This window comes from Pecten maximus, chromosome 3 (assembly GCF_902652985.1).
Source record: "Pecten maximus chromosome 3, xPecMax1.1, whole genome shotgun sequence".
Classification (NCBI taxonomy): domain Eukaryota; kingdom Metazoa; phylum Mollusca; class Bivalvia; order Pectinida; family Pectinidae; genus Pecten; species Pecten maximus.
The window spans coordinates 32,720,851-32,743,955 of NC_047017.1; the positions used below are offsets into that span (position 1 = coordinate 32,720,851).

At 37.4% G+C, this 23,105-nt stretch overlaps 2 protein-coding genes across 2 annotated transcripts; one reads left to right on the forward strand and one right to left on the reverse strand.

Moving 5' to 3' along the window:
- The first annotated feature begins 2,214 nt into the window (after positions 1–2,214).
- LOC117323943 (putative E3 ubiquitin-protein ligase UBR7) lies at positions 2,215–21,064 on the forward strand. Its single transcript, XM_033879483.1, has 11 exons — positions 2,215–2,406; positions 5,473–5,594; positions 6,268–6,328; positions 7,277–7,372; positions 8,194–8,247; positions 8,398–8,500; positions 8,809–8,945; positions 14,300–14,485; positions 18,351–18,516; positions 18,747–18,808; positions 20,388–21,064. The coding sequence occupies exons 1-11, from the start codon at positions 2,254–2,256 to the stop codon at positions 20,481–20,483; spliced, it is 1,236 nt and encodes a 411-aa protein (XP_033735374.1). The 5' UTR covers positions 2,215–2,253; the 3' UTR covers positions 20,484–21,064.
- On the reverse strand, positions 10,848–12,363 carry LOC117323944. The gene is made up of 4 exons (XM_033879484.1): positions 12,217–12,363; positions 12,011–12,077; positions 11,776–11,828; positions 10,848–11,682 (listed from the first exon to the last, which is right to left on the reverse strand). The coding sequence occupies exons 1-4, from the start codon at positions 12,310–12,312 to the stop codon at positions 11,596–11,598; spliced, it is 303 nt and encodes a 100-aa protein (XP_033735375.1). The 5' UTR covers positions 12,313–12,363; the 3' UTR covers positions 10,848–11,595.
- Positions 21,065–23,105: the final 2,041 nt, after the last annotated feature.

The window sequence follows — 23,105 nt, forward strand, 5'->3', positions numbered from 1 at the left end:
TATTGAATCAATTTGATGTTGCCCAATTCATTAAGTTGCACATATCTAGCCCTTAATCGCTGCACACTACTGGTCAGAAATATAGATATCAAACACAAGACAGCTCTGTTGTTCAGTAGACTCATCTGAACACCAATATATTTAACCCTTGTGAACTTGAAAGTAGCCCAAGGTTATTTATTTGAAAGTAGTTGGTAGTTATTCGCCTCAACATAACAAACTTGACGTCTGTCTCACTGGCCCAGTCTCATGACCCCGTGTCTCTTGGCTATTGAAAATGTGTTGTTTTAACTTTTTAAACACATTTGGTATCAACTTTATTTCATTCCATATTGAATTGTATAACAGACCTAGTCACAACGGAATGGGACCGGAAACAAGATGAAATAACTTACACGAATCCGTATCTAGTAAGTATCTCATGCAGTACACATGATAGCATATAAGTTAATTTAGTAACTTATTTTGTTCCGTTTCTAATAAATATCTCTTGCAGTAGACATGGCAGCATATAAGTTAATTAAGTAACTACATGTAATTTTTAAATGTACAGTATGGGTAGTTCTAAAGGATAGAAAAGACCAATGAAATAAGTGTAGACAGTGGTAAGGGAACAGAAAGGAAGTTGTCTGTGCCAACGAAAAAATGAATAAATAAATAAATAAATAAATAAATAAAACAAAATTGATAGATTGTATAATGGAAACATGTGATGTATCTGACCCAGCCAGGTACCACTGAAGTAAAAAGTTGGAATATTGTGAGCGATTTTGCGAAGATGGGTTTGAGCTTATTAATTAAGGGGTCGTTTTGATATTGTCTGGCAAAGAGTTCCAGATACCGATGACAGATAGCAGAAAGGATTTATCATAAAGACTCGTATTCCGTACGAGTATCATGACTATAGCAATTACGATTTCGTTGAGTTAGAATATCGTATTGAGCAACCGTCTTTCATGAAGAGGAAGCCAATCTGTTTCAATATATATCTTTACTCAACTTGTAAGTCTGGTACACCAGTGACTATGCCAACAGCTTCTAATTGGAGGTTTTCCAATAACTCAGACTGAGCTTTAGCAAGACAGACAGCTCTCATTATAAATATCGCTATAGTCAAGAATGAGTCGGATTAGCGTGTAGTACATAATTTGGAAACTATATCCATCAAATGAGAATTTTAATTTTCAAAAAAAAAAAAAAAAAAAAGAAGAAGAAAAATCGGCGAAATCTTAGATATTGAACAAACGAATTTCTCACATACAGCGATAGTTAGGCCTATAGCAACAACTTCCCTCTCTATACGCTCCAGTACCAATCCAGAACTTGATATTTGTGAGATGACTGATAATAAGGATTTATTATGAAACCATAATTCGAATCACACTTGATAAATTAACCCAGAAAGTATTAATTGTACGTCTAAAGATCCTGTGACAGGAACAATGGAATTTTGCCCACAAACCAATTCGATCAAATCCAAGACTCATTTTCATGAAAACATACCAATGCTAAAACTATTTTTCATTGTTATTTATTACAACCTTAACGACAACCCATGAAGCACGTTTCCACTATTCAAAAGGTCCCAGAGGCCTGTGATGTGGTCGAGTTGTCCACCTGAGATGTACGACAGGGTTCATTTTTAAAATCTAAACAACTGTCAAAACAATGCTCTATGTTGTATAATATTTTTTCTTCTCGGTAGTATGATTTGTTGCAAATTATAAGCTCAAATCTACAGGTAAATATTACATAATAAATATATGTAACACAATCTCAAAGACAAAAAAAATGTTCACATATTAGCTATTTCAATATTCTACGGAAGTGATACCTGATGACTAAAATGAACATTTTTAAAATACAATAATTGGTTCGCGTGTTTAATTAAACGCGAACAAAGTCATGTTATTATTGTAGGCTAAATTATTGGATTAAAAAACAACTTCCGATTGATGGGCGGTCTCGTGTTCCGAGTGCTAACTAAACTTTTGTACGACACGCGCGGTAAGCAAAAAATCCGGATTAACATGAACATCGTAGTGATATATATAATACTGTGTACAGTTAACATTGTAAACAAAATCCAAAATATTTATGTATCTATGTGTAAATATATGTATTAGATGTTGGTGATTATTTAGACTGATTGTATGTTTTTGTTAATACGCACCGGTCAATGGATTTGATTCAACCGTTTCAACCCCACGACGGAAAGCGATCCCATCTCTCACTTCCGGAACGAACGTAAACATGGCTTCTGAAAGTTTGGCGCCATCTACGAGTAATGACTCCGAAACTAGCTGCGTGTCGATGGTGGATGTGCTAAGGGAGGAGGAGGAATTAGAGGCAGATGCAACAGCCGTCCTAGGAGACAGTGACATCCACAACTGTACATACCCAGCGGTACGCGTCGACAGCTATTTCAGATTATCTCATGAATCAGCAGATTTCTCCATGACATTTCCAAAAACGTACCGGTATTCACACTACTGTCACTGTCCTTGTTGGTCATATATATGTTTCCCGTGTATCAGACTCCCTTATTTTACATTTTTGTAGAACGGAATTAGTTTCATAATTATATCTTAACGACACGGATCGCCAATGTTGGCGACCACGTCTGAAATCTAGCAACGAAAACAAATACGCAATAACAAAGATTGATCAATCATATATCACGGAAAGTACGTGTCATCGCTGACAATGACATGAATGGTTAGTAGAATATTTATATATATTAATATGGAATCACGAATAATCCGAGGATATCTATGTTGTTTGTTATTGCGTATTATTTTTTCCAATTATCTGTGATGGTGATAGTATGTATACATCTTTTTAGCAGATTTAATATAAAATTGTTTGCTAGAGAAAACGGGAATCTTCACTTTAGTCATCTAAAACTACCGACCTAAAATACTCATATGATATATACGACTGCTAAATACTTCATCTACTGTGTCAGTCGACATGTCAATACATGTACATAATTAGGGTGGTCAGGTGGAGTAGTGGAGCATTTTTCAATTCCATTTGATTCCCATGATGATGAGAGATCACATGTAAAAAAATAACTTGGGAATGGGATAACCTACCAAACCATTATGTGGCACAGTGAGTTTTCTTTGGGTACTTGTTAACAAAGAAAATGTCAGATTTTTCTTCAGATTTTAATATATTTGTTTTTTCATTAACATTTAAATGTGATATACGGTAAACCTCCGGTTAGTTCGAACAAAATTAAATAAATATTGACGAACCTGTTTGAATTATTCGAAATTATGCTTCAGAAAATAAGCGTGAGTTCGAACTATTCGAGTCAATATCGGCGAAAATCTCGGCAGAGTAAAATCATTAGACACAAACACATCCATCGTAAATTTGATACGTAATAACGGCGGCCTGAACAATGGCACATTTACAAGTAAGTAAAATGATAGTATTTCATTTAATTCAATATTAATTGATCGTTAACGTTCTTCGTTTCGCGATAACTGATGATGGTTATTGCGCGAAGCCGCTCGGGCAATGCGTAGCTACAGTACTGTCAGTAGGCCCCAAAACATTACAGTACACGTTTCATTTGTGACACAAAAGTTAAACATTTGCATGGTTATATTTTTTTTATCTGAATGAGAAACTATCGCTATATTATTGTAATAAATGGTCTCTTAAATACGTCAAAAGCAGTCTACATAACCTGTTGCGTTTACGAAAGCACTACTGTAAAAATAGGCGTTATATGTTGGTAAAATTAGGCCAGAACATCAACATGTCTGCTTTTAAATATGCCCAGTCGTATTATCTACCAAACGTAGTTGATACCTGCATAATTATCCATCACTAATTGGGACACCTGTGGATTGTTTTGACTAGATATGAATGCTTTTCACGTCACTCAGCACGATCGGGCAGCCGATCCTTTCAACTTTGCCGCAAGCGACACCTCGCGTGGCCTGCTTACCTAGCGTGAGGTCCCAGGTTTTCATGTAATACCTTGGCAATACTTAAGAGATGTCCAGTCACAATTAAATAATCATAATGCTAAGTTAACACTAGTTATATGTGAAAATACACGGGCGATTTCTTAGTTTGCCATACACAGCGCGAATACAAATATCGCATGTTACTTATACATTGTCGGGGCCTAAATTTGCAATCAGCTGTCTCGTGCGTGGTGTGTTTGCAATGTAACAAAAACTGAATTAACGCTAAAATATGTGGCATATATTAAATCACAGACGCATTCTAATGATCACGCATACAATCTAATAAACTAAATGTGCTTGTTGATCAAATTTAAATCTTGGCATTTTTTTCGCCCGGTCATCGGGGCCGGGTCGTCGCGAGCTTCTTACTTTACGTTCTTCATTTGACAAGTTCGAACTATCCGAAATGGTATCTGATATAAACAGCCAGAGTTCGAACTATTACTAGCTAAAAAATTACCGTTTTTCTAGAAAAAAAAGTGTGTTCGAACTATCCGCGTGTTCGAATTAATCGGAGGTTTACCGTATATCACCCAGGTGTGTAGCACGCTTACATTCACTTATTGGATCAATTTTCACTCAACCCTGACGGCCGGGCAAGTCCTTTTGCAGACCCCTGACTACCTATACAAAATGTGTTCCCTGTGTATACATAATAATTTATATATATATATAATAAATAATTACCATATTTAAGTTTGTCTCTGGATTTCTAATTAATATTGTAAGCTGGGGGTGGGTTGGGGATCCTAGGTTCAATTCTTGTTATAGGCACATTTCTCATTTTGCTTACTTGTTATAATTGGTACCATTAACTTATCCGAGGTGCAAGCTGTAGGAGATGGAGAAATTTCATTGGCCAGGAATTTGAAAATAGGGTATTAAAGTGGGGGTAGGAATTAATTGTATAATTATAGTGTACATTTGAATAGTCTCGCCATCTTACTTCATGATAATTTCCCTTTAGCCTATAGTGGTAGGGTGTACACTTGTAGCGGAACTGGACCGGGTCGATCATCGGCGACCAGGTAGCTCAATCGGTAGAGCATCCGGCTAGTGTTCGGAGGTCCCGGGTTCGAACCCCGGTCTGGCCGTGCATTTTTCCACTCCTATTACATTTGGTGCCTGTGACCAAACCTTGTTTCAAGTGAGGTGAATACTTGACAAGGGGATACCCGAACCTGGGTTATGAGTTGTGAAGTCTTCGGGGTCGAAGACTTAAAAAAAAAGGAGGGAAGAGTGTAGCGGAACTGGACCGGGTCGATCATCGGCGACCAGGTAGCTCAATCGGTAGAGCATCCGGCTAGTGTTCGGAGGTCCCGGGTTCGAACCCCGGTCTGGCCGTGCATTTTTCCTTTCCTATTACACACTTAGATCAAGAGGTCGCTAGTTGGAGCTGTACAATAAATGAAAATCATTTTTATAACACCCATTTCTCTCACCTGTCTATTATGATATGTAACTGTATTTTATATTACAGGGTTACATTCCAAGGCAGGCCCTTTATTCCTGTTTAACCTGTAATGGACAAGCTGGGGTGTGTCTCGCCTGCAGCTATGAATGTCATGAAGGTCATGACCTGTGTGAACTCTACACCAAAAGGTGACAAAAGCTTTCCAAGTTCTCAAGTTGGACCCTTGTGTAACAGTAATATATTATATACGTGTTACTTTAGTTACCTATTGGTTGACCAGTTGATGCAGATTTTGTTTACATTGAAAAAGTTTGAAAGTTGACTTTTTTTTTTATGGACATATATAAAAATAACTGATACTGTCATGTTCATCAACTTCATTGTTGTAACTTCTAGATGTCACTACATGTTACTACATGTATACATGTAGAAGCATTGTGCAGACTTTGTACAAACTTCAATATTACAAAAGTAGCTTTAATGGTCAAACTGAATGGTCAGTTAAAAGTAACAATGTATTGATCAAGTAGCTATCAATTAATGCTGTTTTTTCGTTGGTTTGGGATGGGGCATTTTTGCTTCATTTTTGGAAGGAAAGTGTTGATTTGGAAATAAATTTTCATGTAAAAACTGTAAAATAGGGTAATTTGGCTTAAATAATAGAGAATTTCAATTGGGAATGGGGCTGATTATCACCCCGGAAAGGGCCTGAAGTGAAGAAACAAATTGATTTTACACAACTTTCAAGTGAATAAGTATTTGATTTCAGTAATTCAGGAAATTTGCTAACAAGGCCATTTTTAATAATCTCTGGTACATGTATATGCTTTATAAGTCTATGCCTGGTTTTTCACGTTTCAGAAATTTCCGATGTGACTGCGGCAATGACAAGTTTCCCAACAACAAATGCAAGTTATATCCAGTAAGTGGTTGCTGTTTCCTGTGATCTTAGTTATGTATTTGTTATGATTGATTATCAAATGTTCTGTTATTAAATCCTTTATCTTAACCTGAGGCTGATGGATGGTCTAATTTCATACATGGATTTTACGTCATTTATGCTAAAGAAAATTCACTAAATGTAAACCACATTTATTTTACTCTAATCCTTTTGTAATCCTACAGAAGCCAATGAATTTTAATTGATTACACTGTCTTACATTTAGTGTTGAAATGAAATTTGAAAAATGAAAATGTTTGAGGTATGTGTTTGAATGAATGAGGATATGACATAGGGTCCCTGTGTTTGAATGAATGAGGATGTAACATAGGGTCCCTGTGTTTGAATGAATGAGGATGTAACATAGGGTCCCTGTGTTTGAATGAATGAGGACGTATATAGGGTTCCTGTGTTAAAATGAAAGAGGATGTAACATAGGGTCCCTGTGTTAAATTGAATGAGGATGTAACATAGGGTCCCTGTGTTAAAATGAATGAGGATGTAACATAGGGTCCCTGTGTTTGAATGAATGAGGACATGACATAGGGTCCCTGTGTTTGAATGAATGAGGACATGACATAGGGTCTCTGTGTTAAAATAAATGAGGATGTAACATAGGGTCCCTGTGTTCAAATGAATGATGATGTAACATAGGGTTCCATATTAAAATGAATGAGGACATAACATAGGGTCCCTGTGTTAAAATGAATGAGGATGTAACATAGGGTCCCTGTGTTTGAATGAATGAGGACGTAACATAGGGTCCCTGTGTTAAGATGAATGAGGACGTAACATAGGGTCCCTGTGTTAAAATGAATTAGGATGTAACATAGAGTCCCTGTGTTTGAATGAATGAGGACATGACATAGGGTCCCTGTGTTTGAATGAATGAGGATGTTACATAGGTTCCCTGTCCATTTATTATTCCAGACTAAAGATGCCTTTAATGCCCAGAATACATACAACCAGAACTTTAAAGGACTGTACTGTGTGTGTACGCGGCCCTACCCGGATCCCGAGGATGAGGTGTGTAGTCTTGTGGGGGACATTGACAACAACAATGTAGTATCTCGCTCCACTTTCTTTATTCTCGGTGTTTAAACAAACATATAGCTTGATACAATTAAACAGTGTTCAGACTATCACTAGATGGAAAAATTATCACTTTAACCTTATATCACATGTTGCATATCCCCCAAACTGATTGGAGATTTACTGTATCTAAAAAATGATTGGTAATTCAAGGGGTTTACACTATCTAAAATAATTGGTAAATTGAAGGCTTTACATGCGCAGTCTTTTTAGCGCTCGCTTATCCAATCACAGTCGGAGAAAAACTTTTGAAACTGCTGAGAATGTTTGACGCTAATTGGTAAATTCTCATACAAGTACGACACTGAAAAGGTCGAGAAGCTTAGTAGCTGAACAGTGTTACTGTTTGTGGGGACAGCATACATGTGTATATTTGGCATTGCAGAACACATCAAAGAGATGTTGACTATAGAAATATAATCCCATGTCATTTTCTTTAATGAATTCCAAAGTCAAAGAAACAAATTTCAAATTGAATTCTTGAACAGTAGTGATGAAATATTAATGGTAATATTCTAATATAATGATCACATCAAAGATTAAAAAAAATACCTCGTTTCCCTACAAGTTTGACAAAAAATAATGCACCTAAAAAATAAAGAAAAAGTGCTTGAAAGAGCTTGGATTTCAGTATGAAAATCTGTACAATGTTCCTTTCTTATCATTGATGGAATATATTATTTATATAAGAACGATCATAACTAAAAAACTCAATTTACCTGTATCATAAACCTAATATTTGTTTTTGTTTTCAGATTGAGGACGAGATGATACAGTGTATTATATGTGAGGACTGGTATCATGGGAGGGTAAGTACTGGGTAAATGTTTACAGAGGAGTCCCTGTGAATACGTACAAAAAAAAAAACAAACTTAATTGTTAAATGTCAATGACATTCATGTTGGAATTTTTTAAACTGAGGATATTTGTAGCCAATATTGAAATGGTTTTGCTTGCAGCATCTTGGAAACAAAGACATACCATCAGACTATGAGGAAATGATATGCACAGGATGTATGCAGAAGTATGATTTCCTTTGGGCCTACAATATCTACAGTCAAGGTACTTCAATCCCCAGTTTTCCATTACCTCGTTGTGTAGTTTTGTTTCACGCTGACTATTAAGTTTGTATGGGAAGTCACATTTGTGCATGTTCATACTACATGACAGATTTTCTTTATTACTGTAAGATGAGAGCAGTGTTTCAGGAACAGTTTTGTACCTTTGACTCTGGTAACCATCAATAAGTACAGCACCATTGTTGTGGCACCGAAAGATAACCTACGAAATGACGGTATAGAAAAAGATTGTCATTTGTAACTGATTCTTGTATCATTCAGACCAATACTTTTATTCTTTTGTCCTCATAGAAACAAAGAAAATTGAGTCAGCCGAGAGTACAGATGCTGTTGATGTGGGAGAGAAACGGAAGAGAAGTTGTAGTCCTGAGGGAGGAGAAAGGAAGAGCATGGAGACCTCACTACCTACGTGTAAGGGGGACGCAGAAGTGAGTGTTATATCACTACCTACGTGTAAGGGGGACGCAGAAGTGAGTGTTATATCACTACCTACGTGTAAGGGGGACGCAGAAGTGAGTTATATCACTACCTACGTGTAAGGGGGACGCAGAAGTGAGTGTTATATCACTACCTACGTGTAAGGGGGACGCAGAAGTGAGTGTTATATCACTACCTACGTGTAAGGGGGACGCAGAAGTGAGTGTTATATCACTACCTACGTGTAAGGGGGACGCAGAAGTGAGTGTTATATCACTACCTACGTGTAATGGGGACGCAGAAGTGAGTGTTATATCACTACCTACGTGTAAGGGGGACGCAGAAGTGAGTTATATCACTACCTACGTGTAAGGGGGACACAGACGTGAGTGTTATATCACTACCAACGTGTACGGGGGACATAGAAGTGAGTGTTATATCACTACCTACGTGTAAGGGGGACACAGAAGTGAGTGTTATATCACTACCTACGTGTAAGGGGGACACATAAGTGAGTGTTATATCACTACCTAGGTGTAAGGGGGACACAGAGGTGAGTGTTATATCACTACCTACGTGTAAGGGGGGACACAGAAGTGAGTGTTATATCACTACCTACGTGTAAGGGGGACGCAGAAGTGAGTGTTATATCACTACCTACGTGTAAGGGGGACACAGAAGTGAGTGTTATATCACTACCTACGTGTAAGGGGGACGCAGAAGTGAGTGTTATATCACTACCTACGTGTAAGGGGGGGGGGGGGGGGGGGACACAGAAGTGAGTGTTATATCACTACCTACGTGTAAGGGGGACACAGAAGTGAGTGTTATATCACTACCTACGTGTAAGGGGGACACAGAAGTGAGTGTTATATCACTACCTACGTGTAAGGGGGACACGTACAGAAGTGAGTTATATCACTACCTACGTGTAAGGGGGACACGTACAGAAGTGAGTTATATCACTACCTACGTGTAAGGGGGACACGTACAGAAGTGAGTTATATCACTACCTACGTGTAAGGGGGACACGTACAGAAGTGAGTTATATCACTACCTACGTGTAAGGGGGACACGTACAGAAGTGAGTTATATCACTACCTACGTGTAAGGGGGACACGTACAGAAGTGAGTTATATCACTACCTACGTGTAAGGGGGACACGTACAGAAGTGAGTTATATCACTACCTACGTGTAAGGGGGACACGTACAGAAGTGAGTTATATCACTACCTACGTGTAAGGGGGACACGTACAGAAGTGAGTTATATCACTACCTACGTGTAAGGGGGACACGTACAGAAGTGAGTGTTATATCACTACCTACGTGTAAGGGGGACACGTACAGAAGTGAGTGTTATATCACTACCTACGTGTAAGGGGGACACGTACAGAAGTGAGTTATATCACTACCTAGGTGTAAGGGGGACACAGAGGTGAGTGTTATATCACTACCTACGTGTAAGGGGGGACACAGAAGTGAGTGTTATATCACTACCTACGTGTAAGGGGGACGCAGAAGTGAGTGTTATATCACTACCTACGTGTAAGGGGGGACGCAGAAGTGAGTGTTATATCACTACCTACGTGTAAGGGGGGACGCAGAAGTGAGTGTTATATCACTACCTACGTGTAAGGGGGACACAGAAGTGAGTGTTATATCACTACCTATGTGTAAGGGGGACACATAAGTGAGTGTTATATCACTACCTACGTGTAAGGGGGACACAGAAGTGAGTGTTATATCACTACCTACGTGTAAGGGGGACACAGAAGTGAGTGTTATATCACTACCTACGTGTAAGGGGGACGCAGAAGTGAGTTATATCACTACCTAGGTGTAAGGGGGACACGTACAGAAGTGAGTGTTATATCACTACCTAGGTGTAAGGGGGACACAGAGGTGAGTGTTATATCACTACCTACGTGTAAGGGGGACACATAAGGGAGTGTTATATCACTACCTACGTGTAAGGGGGACGCAGAAGTGAGTGTTATATCACTACCTACGTGTAAGGGGGACGCAGAAGTGAGTGTTATATCACTACCTACGTGTAAGGGGGACACAGACGTGAGTGTTATATCACTACCTAGGTGTAAGGGGGACACAGAAGTGAGTGTTATATCACTACCTACGTGTAAGGGGGACACAGAAGTGAGTGTTGTATCACTACCTAGGTGTAAGGGGGACGCAGACATTACCTACATGTAAATAAGGGGGGACACAGAAGTGAGTGTTTTACCAGAGGTGTGCACAACAGTCACTTACAGTGACACCTGGGCCATTTCCCTTTGGTAAACTTCAGACCATGCGAAATATTACTTTTTTTCACAGGACATTCGGTCTGGTGAACTCTGAATATTTACCAGACCGAATCAACTTTCACAGGACATTTCGGTCTGATAAACTTTAAGAAATTACAGGACATTCAGTCTGCGGAAGATATGCATTATATGCTTTACAATTCTAGAGTAGATGATAAAATTGCTTCTTTGTAGAAGAATTAACACACCTACATTGTATGACAAAATGTCTGGAATTGTTGTCAACAAAATACAAAATATCAACAGTCATTTCATCATAACTTTTATTTGATCTCTTAAACAATCTCTTAATTATGACAAAGGATCCAAAAGACACACATGATCGTTGCAAAACTATTAACAACTTCTCTCAATCTCTTCAGTCTCTAAATCATCTTCTCTCTCAATCTGGGCCCCATCCTGTAGGTGAGTAGGATTACCAATCTACCAATTAAAATAAAAACAAATTAAATTCTTCCCATAAACAAACAATTTAACATAATACCAAAACTCAAGTGCAATTGTTTAAATGATTACCTCATCAATGTTGTTGTGGGCTGTACCAGCTGCATTGGTTACATTTTCCAGGTCTGCAAAAAAGTAATTGATCAAATTGAATTTTATAACATTATTAAGGAGTTATATTTATAACAATGAAATGTTTGAATAATCATCTTTTAAGATTTTGTTATTTGTTGTTCTACTATCGTTTGAGGCAAATTAATTATATAACAAGATTTTGGTTGGTTTTAAATATCATTAAAGTAATTACCAGTCTGTTTCTCTCTTTTACCAGTAGATCTTCGGTAGTGTGGCCTCCTTGGCATCAAAGATGAGAGCTACAAAATTAGACATAGGATTTCAAGCACATCAGTCAGAATTGAAGATCATCTAGATCTACTGAAATAATTCATTTGTAACTAACCAGAAAAGGCAACAATTTGAAAAGTATTTAAAGCATTGGCAAAACAAACTCACAAGCCAGTCATCAATGGAATCCTTAGGATTAAATTCTGGGATGCACGGACTCTGGAGTTTGACCAGCAGAAGGTTGTTCAATGTTTCATTGGACATGCTTATCCGTCTGCTCGATGCATGTTTTACAGGTCATACTGTTATTGGCAAAGTCAAGGACAAGCCACGGTCTGCCGTCTTGCCACTTCCCGTTCACATTACGAGATGGACGGTTTTCCTCGTATTTTTTACTACTGGCATGCTTTTTTGCCAATCGCTCCGGCGTTGACGCTCTGCGTTTCAAAGTCTTGCCGGGCATTGCCCCATCCACATATCGAAGCATGGCGGCGGCCATTTAATTAAAGCGTGTTCGCGACAAACGTATTCGGGACCATGATCAGGGGATAGTCTAAAAGCCGGACAATCGGTCCGGAACTGTACAGTTCGGTTCCGGACCGGCGGCAAATTAACCAGACATTGTCCGACGGATCGACATATTTCGCATGGTCTGTAAACTTGATGTAAATGTCATTACTAGATGTACTCCAATAATATTAGAGGTTTACATGACAGGAAACTTTTGACAGGCTGTCATGTAACCTCTAATCACCATCGCATGTAGAACCTGTTGCTGTAACACATTGCTAAAAAGTTATGATAACTCACATTTTATACAAAAACTTCTATAATTTGTATCAACATCTAGGTTTACTTGAAGTGTGGAAACAAAAATTTCAAAAATAAACCGGTTTTTTTTTACGAATAAATAGCCAAAAACCGTAATTTTTTTACGGTTGAGTGCGGCGTACACAAAATCACGCTCTGAAAAATGTCAATTGACGATTACAAACATTCTAGGAATTGCTTCCTTTTTGTTTTAAATGTCTGATTTTTCAATTATAAATCAGGATTTATAAGAAAAAAAAAGAGATTTATTCATTGAGTCGTTGATGAGAAAAAAAATAATATCAATATTCCTGGTACGGGGATCAGGTCCGAGACCGAGTGCTGCGTACACGAAATCACGTGGACCATCATTTACCTGTATTAGTCTCACCCTTCTTGATCACATAAACGCATCAGTATCACGTAGACGCTTCTGCGGAGCAATCGAGGAGAGAGGGCTCACTGCTCGATGAAACTTACTTTAAGTATGATTTAATCCTAATTTGTTTAGAAAATTCTATAGAATTTGTGGAATAAACACCAAAGACAATATGTATAAACATGATTTATTTCTTATTTTCTTTTGAAATTTACTCGTCAACAGGGACGAGTGCACGACGATATTCACTCAGCCAAATTTTACTCGTCCAGGACGAGTGTTTTTTTTGCACCCTGCTGTGATAGTTACTGAACATTTACTCCTCTTTTAGACTACTAGCTGTGATAGTTACTAGACATTTACTCCTCTTTTAGACTACCGGCTGTGATAGTTACTGGACATTTACTCCTCTTTTAGACTACCGGCTGTAATAGTTACTAGACATTTACTCCTCTTTTAGACTATCGGCTGTGATAGTTACTGAACATTTACTCCTCTTTTAGACTACCGGCTGTGATAGTTACTGGACATTTACTCCTCTTTTAGACTACCGGCTGTGATAGTTACTAGACATTTACTCCTCTTTTAGGCTACCGGCTGTGATAGTTACTGGACATTTACTCCTCTTTTAGACTACCGGCTGTGATAGTTACTGGACATTTACTCCTCTTTTAGACTACCAGCTGTGATAGTTACTGGACATTTACTCCTCTTTTAGACTACCGGCTGTGATAGTTACTGGACATTTACTCCTCTTTTAGACTACCAGCTGTGATAGTTACTGGACATTTACTCCTCTTTTAGACTACCGGCTGTAATAGTTACTAGACATTTACTCCTCTTTTAGACTACCGGCTGTAATAGTTACTAGACATTTACTCCTCTTTTAGACTACCGGCTGTAATAGTTACTGGACATTTACTCCTCTTTTAGACTACTGGCTGTGATAGTTACCTGACATTTACTCCTCTTTTAGACTACCGGCTGTGATAGTTACTAGACATTTACTCCTCTTTTAGGCTACCGGCTGTGATAGTTACCTGACATTTACTCCTCTTTTAGACTACCTGCTGTGATACTGAACCTGTGATGAAGAAAGCCAAGGTAGAGAAGTCTGAGAAGGAGCCAGAGGCAGTCGATCCTTGTGTTCTGAAACAGTTACTGAGCCGCGAGGAGATGGCCCGAGATTGTGCCACCTTCTGGAAGGCTGGGTGGAGAAACAAGCTGTGTGTATGTCCAGACTGTAAGGTAATGAAATATCATTTATCTGGAGATTATGTCACACTAACATGACGGAGACACATTCTAAGTCGGATCTCTCATTTCACGTTGTTTTCTGTACACATGGAAATCTGACACAGCTGATTCACACCAAAAAATATAATACCCACAAATTGATTTAAATTCCATTATCTGTTTCTGTTAAACTTAGAAGTAACTGTTATCATCTAAAATATTATAGTAAAATGAAAACAATCTAACAGTAACAGTCATATATGCAAAGTAGACGGATCAGAAGTAGTAAGTTATTTCCCTTTGGTCATAAGAAGGCTTTCCAATCACAAAGAGTTAATCAAGTGTCCATAAGAATGAACAAACATGTCGAAATAGTGAAAAAGGTGGAAGACCTGATTTTAGGGGAGATCAGATGGAATATATAATGTATAATATTTGCAGCAAAAAACAGGGTCAGGATATTGGACCAATAGATTGCTGGGAGAAGGAACTACAAAGTTTGTTCAAATGAATGACCTAAACCTACTTTCAAGGTCACTGGGGTCAAATGTGTATCTTTAAATGACTTCTTGTCAAATACAAGAGGCCAGGGGTCATGATATTGTGCCAGTAGCATACTGGGATGAACTTTAAGGTCAAAGAGTTCAAATATGATGAAATATATATCTTCTTAGAGGCCTAGCAAAGTGATATTAGTCAGTTGGCATGCTGGGATAAATGACTATAAAACAAACTTTGATCTACTTTCAAGGTCACAGAGGTGAGATGTGTTATAACTTAGTTTAAAAGGAAAACATCATCAATCAGTTAAGTATATATAATATATCGGAATTCACTTGAGTGATAAGGCACGTGGACTAGTGAAGTATATATAATATATCGGAATTCACTGGAGTGATAAGGCACGTGGACTAGTTAAGTATATATAATATATCAGAATTCACTGGAGTGATAAGGCACGTGGACTAGTTAAGTATATATAATATATCAGAATTCACTGGAGTGATAAGGCACGTGGACTAGTTAAGTATATATAATATATCGGAATTCACTGGAGTGATAAGGCACGTGGACTAGTTAAGTATATATAATATATCGGAATTCACTTGAGTGATACAGAGGTGACTTGTGAGGTTTTTAATTAGATTGGAATCATTAAGTTCCTCTCACTGCACACGATGGAAGTAAAGTTTGGTTCATCATAGTAATGAATGTAATATGAAGATCCGTATTTACTTTTGAAAGGAAAGGGAAAATTTTGAAATGGAATAAACTCTGAAAGTAAAGCTCTTGTGGGGATCCCTAAAAGTATCAGAAGCCATTGTGCCTTGGACAGATAATATTGGAAATCACAAGTGGGCTCTCAAGTAAACCTTAACATCAATACAAAATGCCATTTGTTCAAGGGGAGTAACTCCTACATGTTTAAGATTGAAATAACATGATCAGTGATTACACAACAAACTGTAACTTTGTGTTATCCAGGAATTACTAAGTAGTAGTTCAGACTGTAACCTACTTTGTGTTATGATCTGTTATCCAGGTATTACTAAGTAGTAGTTCAGACTGTAACCTACTTTGTGTTATCCAGGTATTACTAAGTAGTAGTTCAGACTGTAACCTACTTTGTGTTATCCAGGTATTACTAAGTTGTAGTTCAGACTGTAACCTACTTTGTGTTATCCAGGTATTACTAAGTAGTAGTTCAGACTGTAACCTACTTTGTGTTATCCAGGTATTACTAAGTAGTAGTTCAGACTGTAACCTACTTTGTGTTATCCAGGTATTACTAAGTTGTAGTTCAGACTGTAACCTACTTTGTGTTATCCAGGTATTACTAAGTTGTAGTTCAGACTGTAACCTACTTTGTGTTATCCAGGTATTACTAAGTTGTAGTTCAGACTGTAACCTACTTTGTGTTATCCAGGTATTACTAAGTAGTAGTTCAGACTGTAACCTACTTTGTGTTATCCAGGTATTACTAAGTAGTAGTTCAGACTGTAACCTACTTTGTGTTATCCAGGTATTACTAAGTAGTAGTTCAGACTGTAACCTACTTTGTGTTATGATCTGTTATCCAGGTATTACTAAGTAGTAGTTCAGACTGTAACCTACTTTGTGTTATCCAGGTATTACTAAGTAGTAGTTCAGACTGTAACCTACTTTGTGTTATCCAGGTATTACTAAGTAGTAGTTCAGACTGTAACCTACTTTGTGTTATCCAGGTATTACTAAGTTGTAGTTCAGACTGTAACCTACTTTGTGTTATCCAGGTATTACTAAGTTGTAGTTCAGACTGTAACCTACTTTGTGTTATCCAGGTATTACTAAGTTGTAGTTCAGACTGTAACCTACTTTGTGTTATCCAGGTATTACTAAGTTGTAGTTCAGACTGTAACCTACTTTGTGTTATCCAGGTATTACTAAGTAGAAGTTCAGACTGTAACCTACTTTGTGTTATCCAGGTATTACTAAGTTGTAGTTCAGACTGTAACCTACTTTGTGTTATCCAGGTATTACTAAGTAGTAGTTCAGACTGTAACCTACTTTGTGTTATGATCTGTTATCCAGGTATTACTAAGTAGTAGTTCAGACTGTAACCTACTTTGTGTTATCCAGGAATTACTAAGTAGTAGTTCAGACTGTAACCTACTTTGTGTTATCCAGGTATTACTAAGTAGTAGTTCAGACTGTAACCTACTTTGTGTTATCCAGGTATTACTAAGTAGTAGTTCAGACTGTAACCTACTTTGTGTTATCCAGGAATTACTAAGTAGTAGTTCAGACTGTAACCTACTTTGTGTTATCCAGGTATTACTAAGTAGTAGTTCAGACTGTAACCTACTTTGTGTTATCCAGGAATTACTAAGTAGTAGTTCAGACTGTAACCTACTTTGTGTTATCCAGGTATTACTAAGTAGTAGTTCAGACTGTAACCTACTTTGTGTTATCCAGGTATTACTAAGTAGTAGTTCAGACTGTAACCTACTTTGTGTTATCCAGGTATTACTAAGTTGTAGTTCAGACTGTAACCTACTTTGTGTTATCAAGGTATTACTAAGTAGTAGTTCAGACTGTAACCTACTTTGTGTTATGATCTGTTATCCAGGTATTACTAAGTAGTAGTTCAGACTGTAACCTACTTTGTGTTATCCAGGTATTACTAAGTAGTAGTTCAGACTGTAACCTACTTTGTGTTATCCAGGTATTACTAAGTAGTAGTTCAGACTGTAACCTACTTTGTGTTATCCAGGAATTACTAAGTAGTAGTTCAGACTGTAACCTACTTTGTGTTATCCAGGTATTACTAAGTAGTAGTTCAGACTGTAACCTACTTTGTGTTATGATCTGTTATCCAGGTATTACTAAGTAGTAGTTCAGACTGTAACCTACTTTGTGTTATCCAGGTATTACTAAGTAGTAGTTCAGACTGTAACCTACTTTGTGTTATCCAGGTATTACTAAGTAGTAGTTCAGACTGTAACCTACTTTGTGTTATCCAGGTATTACTAAGTTGTAGTTCAGACTGTAACCTACTTTGTGTTATCCAGGTATTACTAAGTAGTAGTTCAGACTGTAACCTACTTTGTGTTATCCAGGTATTACTAAGTTGTAGTTCAGACTGTAACATACTCTCTGTGTTCCCAGGAATTACTAAGTTGTTAATTCAAACTATCATACTATTGTATTGATTAACTGTATGCCAAACAACCTCTTGATTATTTCTTACAAATGAGTCATGGAAGTAAGAACTGTAAGTTTTACTCAGTTTTGGTCAAAAATTATGAAGTGATTGTGAAATAAAGATGAGAGTGAGTGACCATTGGTCATTGTGGCCATTATATATTTTCTGAGGACTGATGTTGTCTGTTAACAGGAGATGTACAAAGACAGAGGGATATCATTTATCATTGACGAGTCTGACACGGTGACGGCATATGAGAAGAGGGGAAAGGATAAACAGACGCCGTCGTCCCAGTACGACAAGGGACTACAGGCTCTGTCCAGCATGGACCGCATTCAGCAGGTCGAAGTCATACAAGGTCAGTAGGAAACATCCGTATGTTCATCCTTGTGAACATTGTGGACAGTGTTTTTGTGAAGTACAAACAATCTGTAATTATAGTGTTATGAAGCAAACATTTCCTCTATTACAATCTATAATTATAGTGTTATGAAGCGTTTTATTAAAGTGTTGAACATTTCCTATATTACACACTATCTATAATGATAGTGTTATGAAGCGTTTCATTAAAGTGTTGCTGTTTTACAGGATTCAATGACATGAAGAGTGAGCTGAGTACCTATCTGAAAAAGTTTGCAGACGATGGAAAGGTATTTTTATGTTGATAATACAACAATCCCTTGTTTTGTTTAATAAAGAGTTACCAGAATACTTATTTTCTAAGGTGTGTGTTGTATACAAAAGAGGGGAAAGAAAAGACTGCTGTGTTAGTTTGTACTGTCTTAAAACATAAGTTTTGGTTTGATTTTGAGAATTGCAGAAAACTCCTCCCCAATTTCTGAGTTACTTTTCATTTAGTACATACTTTCATAATACAGTGTACTGTACATATAAAGGAAGGTTTTTGGCTGATTCAGTCAGAACATTTCCATGTTTTTGGACATACATAAGAGTATAAGGAATGATGTTTAGACATACTTTTTTATTTCAGTTGTGATTTATCTGTTTTTGGTTGTATGGTTGGTGTTTTAGGTGTTTTTGGTTGTATGGTTGGTGTTTTAGGTATTTTTGGTTGTATGGTTGGTGTTTTAGGTATTTTTGGTTGTATGGTTGGTGATTTACATGTTTTTGGTTGTATGGTTAGTGATTTATTAGTCCCCTGCCGTTTGAAAAACGGGGGGAATATAGGTTTACCCTCCGTCCGTCTGTCTGTCTGTCACGCAATAGTTGTCCGGACAACTCCTTCTAAAGTACTACTCTGATTTTAATGAAACTTGGTATACATGATCAGTATAACATGTAGTTGTGCATCCCACATTTTTTTTTTCCAAAAACCAATTTTCAAAATGGCTGCCGACTTCTCATTGGTTGAGACTTGTCCGGACAACTCCTCCTAAAGCACTACTCAGATTTTAATGAAACTTGGTATACATGATCAGTATAACATGTAGTTGTGCATCTTAAATTTTTTTTTTCGAAAAACTAATTTTCAAAATGGCCACCGACTTCTCATTGGTTGAGACTTGTCCGGACAACTCCTCCTCAAGTACTACTCCGATTTTAACGAAACTTGGTATACATGATCAGTATAACATGTAGTTGTGCAGCCCACCTATTTTTTCTTCAAAAATTCATTTTTCAAAATGGCTGCCGGCTTCTCATTGGTTGAGGCTTGTCCGGACAACTCCTTCTAAAGTACTACTCCGATTTTAACGAAATTTGGTATTCATGATCAGTATAACATGTAGTTGTGCATCCTAAATTTTTTTTTTCCGAAAAACCTATTTTCAAAATGGCCGCCAACTTCTCATTGGTTGAGACTTGTCCGGACAACTCCTCCTAAAGTACTACTCCGATTTTAACGAAACTTGGTATACATGATCAGTATCACATGTAGTTGTGCATCCCAATTTTTCTTTTCGAAAAAAAAAACATTTTTCAAAATGGCCGCCGGCTTCTCATTGGTTGAGGCGTGTCCGGACAATCCTATAGTACTACTCTGATTTTAACGAAACTTGGTATACGTGATCAGTATAACATGTAGTTTAAAAAATGGGAAATAAATAGTTGCACTCCTGGGTCATGCAGGGGACTTTGTATTGCTGTTGCAATACTATCCATCCTTGTTTCAAATTGATATGCTGAAATGTTTATATATAATTTGATTTACCTGTGATATTTTTGTTGATTAATGGTGGCGATAAAACATTTTATTTTGAACTTTTGTAGGTTGTAAAGGCGGAAGATATCAGAGAATTTTTTTCTCATATGGAAGCAAGGAAGCGGCAGCGGGCGGCTGCTCCATTCCAATATTTTTGTAAGTGAGGACGCAATAGTTACCATGGAAATTGGTGGTTACCATGGAAATTGGCGATGTTCCAAATCTGGCATAAAACAAAAACTGGAGCAGGAGTCAAACACAAAAGAAACATTATTCAACTATGTGGTTAAAGTACAGAGACTTCAGTTGGGAATTTGCTTCCTTTGGGGAATTTCTTACTTAATCATTCTATATCGTGAAATTTGATATGCTGAATTGTTAATTTATAATTTGTGAAAGGACCACCAACAGATGATTGCAGTGGTGAGGAATCCTCACCTGACAGAGGTGTGAATGTTGAGCAGCGAAAGTGGTGTTTTGTGACTTAGGATATGCTATTTTGATATTGTTCTCATATTTCTTTTAATATTTTGTATCTTGTTTTAAATCCAGTCTGTTTCATATCTATAATGACTGTATTCATTGTAAAATGTTTTTAGAGAAATTCATTGAGAGACATTCTGTTCTCCTGAAGATTCATGATAATATTGTGTTAGATAATGTCAGAATTTTATGTGTAACTCATATGTTGTTTAAGTCGATTTTTTTTAAACTGTCACATAATAAAAATTTTGATTCATATCAAGACAATCTGCTTGACTATACTTTGATCCACATCCTCATAGTACTGACCACTTCTATCTATTAAGATAATGACATGTGATAGTAGGCGCTAGGCCAGGAGAAGAAAGGATAGTAAAGAGAAAGGTTTATAAAGTATAGGAATTAAGAGTGTTTGTTTAGGGACAGTTTGATCTGTATTACTTCCATCTGTCCTGGGACCTAAAACAGAGTATTGCCTTTATTAGTCAGCCATTTGATAGAGGACTGCTCAAGGTGACCTTGTAACTCTCTTCATCATCTGTCCATGTTTAAACATTCTTGTTATTGCTGTTTCTCAGGAAATACTGAATGTACTGTCAGATATATTTTGTATGTTATATGTAGGTTCTCTTTGATGATTAAATGTGATCATATTTGAGACTGGTAGGTAAGTAAAATGGCCGATTTTGACAGAATTTTACTGCAGGAATGAGTCCACATCAAAGTAATTTAGATAGCTTCCAAAAGATAAATACAAGAGGCCCCATGGACCTGTACTGTTCACCTGCTTTTAATGCAATTTTAAAGTTGACGTATGACATTTATATGGCTGTTAAGCTGAATACCTCTTAAGTCTTTTCAACAATCTTTGTAGCACATTCCTTGCCCATATCATTAACCCAGATCTTTCAATGTCACAGGGGTCAATTATGTTAAAATGTTTTAATTACTTATCAATTACCAAGAGGCCTAGTGTCAGTTTTTGGGCTAGTAGTATTGCTTGGATTAAGGGCTACCAAATTTGTTCAAATCAGTTACCTTGACCTATTTTCTGGGTCTCCGGGATCAAATGGTCAAAATCTTAAAAACAACATCTTGATAACTAAGAGGCCTTGATACGGTCATGATATAAAAGGGTCAGTAGCATGCTGGAATGACTCCATGATTTATTCAAATGAATGACATTGACTAGTTTTCAAGGTCAATGGGTCCAAATGTGTTGAAATAAAGAGGCATTGGGTCATGATATTAGACAATTAGCATGCTGGGAGGAAGGGCTACAAAGTTTGTTCAAACATGATCTAGCTACATTCAGTGTCAAAAGAGTGAGAGAAAAACATGATCTAACAGTATACATGTTTATATGGGAAATCAGGTGACTGATAAGGTCCATGGGCCTCTTGTTTTGATAGCTATACTAGTTGAAAGATTGAACTACTAGAATAATTTCAGGCTGCAAAATGAATTTCAGAGCATGAAACTTTCAGGTTAATACATTCATTGGCATTAGTGTGAATAAAACACATTATCAAAAAGAGCCAGTACAGATCTGACAATGCTGAGGGCCAAGATCTTACAAACCAGTAAGATCTGATAATTCCCTTTGACGAGATCTCATAAAAGACCAGTTCAGATATGAAAATGCTGAGTGCCTAGATCTTAACAAACCAGTAGAGATTTGATAATTCCCTGTGACGAGATCTCATAAAAACCAGTTCAAGTCTGACAATACTTGATTCCAAGATCTCCAAAAACCAATATAAACCTGTAAATGCTGAATGAGAAGATAAAAAAAAGACCAGTACAGATCTTGCAATGTTGCATGATGAGATCTCTAAAAGACAAGTCCAGATCTGACAACACTGGGTGCTGAGATCTCGAAGAATCCGTCCAGATGTGACAAAACTGGATGTAGAGATCTCGCAGAATCAGTACAGAACTGACAATATTGGCGCCAAGATCTCAAAGAACCAGTACAGATCTGACGATGCTTGATGCAAAGATCTCAAAGAATCTGTACAGATCGGACAATGCTTGATGCCAAGATCTCAAAGAACCAGTACAGATCTGACAATACTGGGTGCAGAGATTTGGTTTGGTTTGGTTTATTTTGTTTAATGTCATGTTAACAGCTAAGGTCATTTAAGGACGGCCTCCCGTGCGTGCGATATGCATGCGTGTGGTGAGTGCGCATGTGTGTTTTGGGAGGCTGCGTATGTTCGTGTTAAGTCTCCTTGTGATAGGCCGGAACTTTTGCTGATTTATAGTGCTGCCTCACTGAAGAATACTGCCGAAGACACCCA

Excerpts from the sequence above, each read along its gene's own strand:
- LOC117323943 (XM_033879483.1), top strand. The coding sequence starts at position 2,254 with ATGGCTTCTGAAAGTTTGGCGCCATCTACGAGTAATGACTCCGAAACT. Across the intron at positions 5,595-6,267 it reads TGTGAACTCTACACCAAAAG|AAATTTCCGATGTGACTGCG; the intron begins GTGACAAAAGCT and ends TTCACGTTTCAG. Across the intron at positions 14,486-18,350 it reads GTGTATGTCCAGACTGTAAG|GAGATGTACAAAGACAGAGG; the intron begins GTAATGAAATAT and ends GTCTGTTAACAG.
- LOC117323944 (XM_033879484.1), bottom strand. The coding sequence starts at position 12,312 with ATGTCCAATGAAACATTGAACAACCTTCTGCTGGTCAAACTCCAGAGT. Across the intron at positions 12,078-12,216 it reads ATTCCATTGATGACTGGCTT|CTCTCATCTTTGATGCCAAG; the intron begins GTGAGTTTGTTT and ends CTAATTTTGTAG. Across the intron at positions 11,683-11,775 it reads CCCACAACAACATTGATGAG|ATTGGTAATCCTACTCACCT; the intron begins GTAATCATTTAA and ends TTTAATTGGTAG.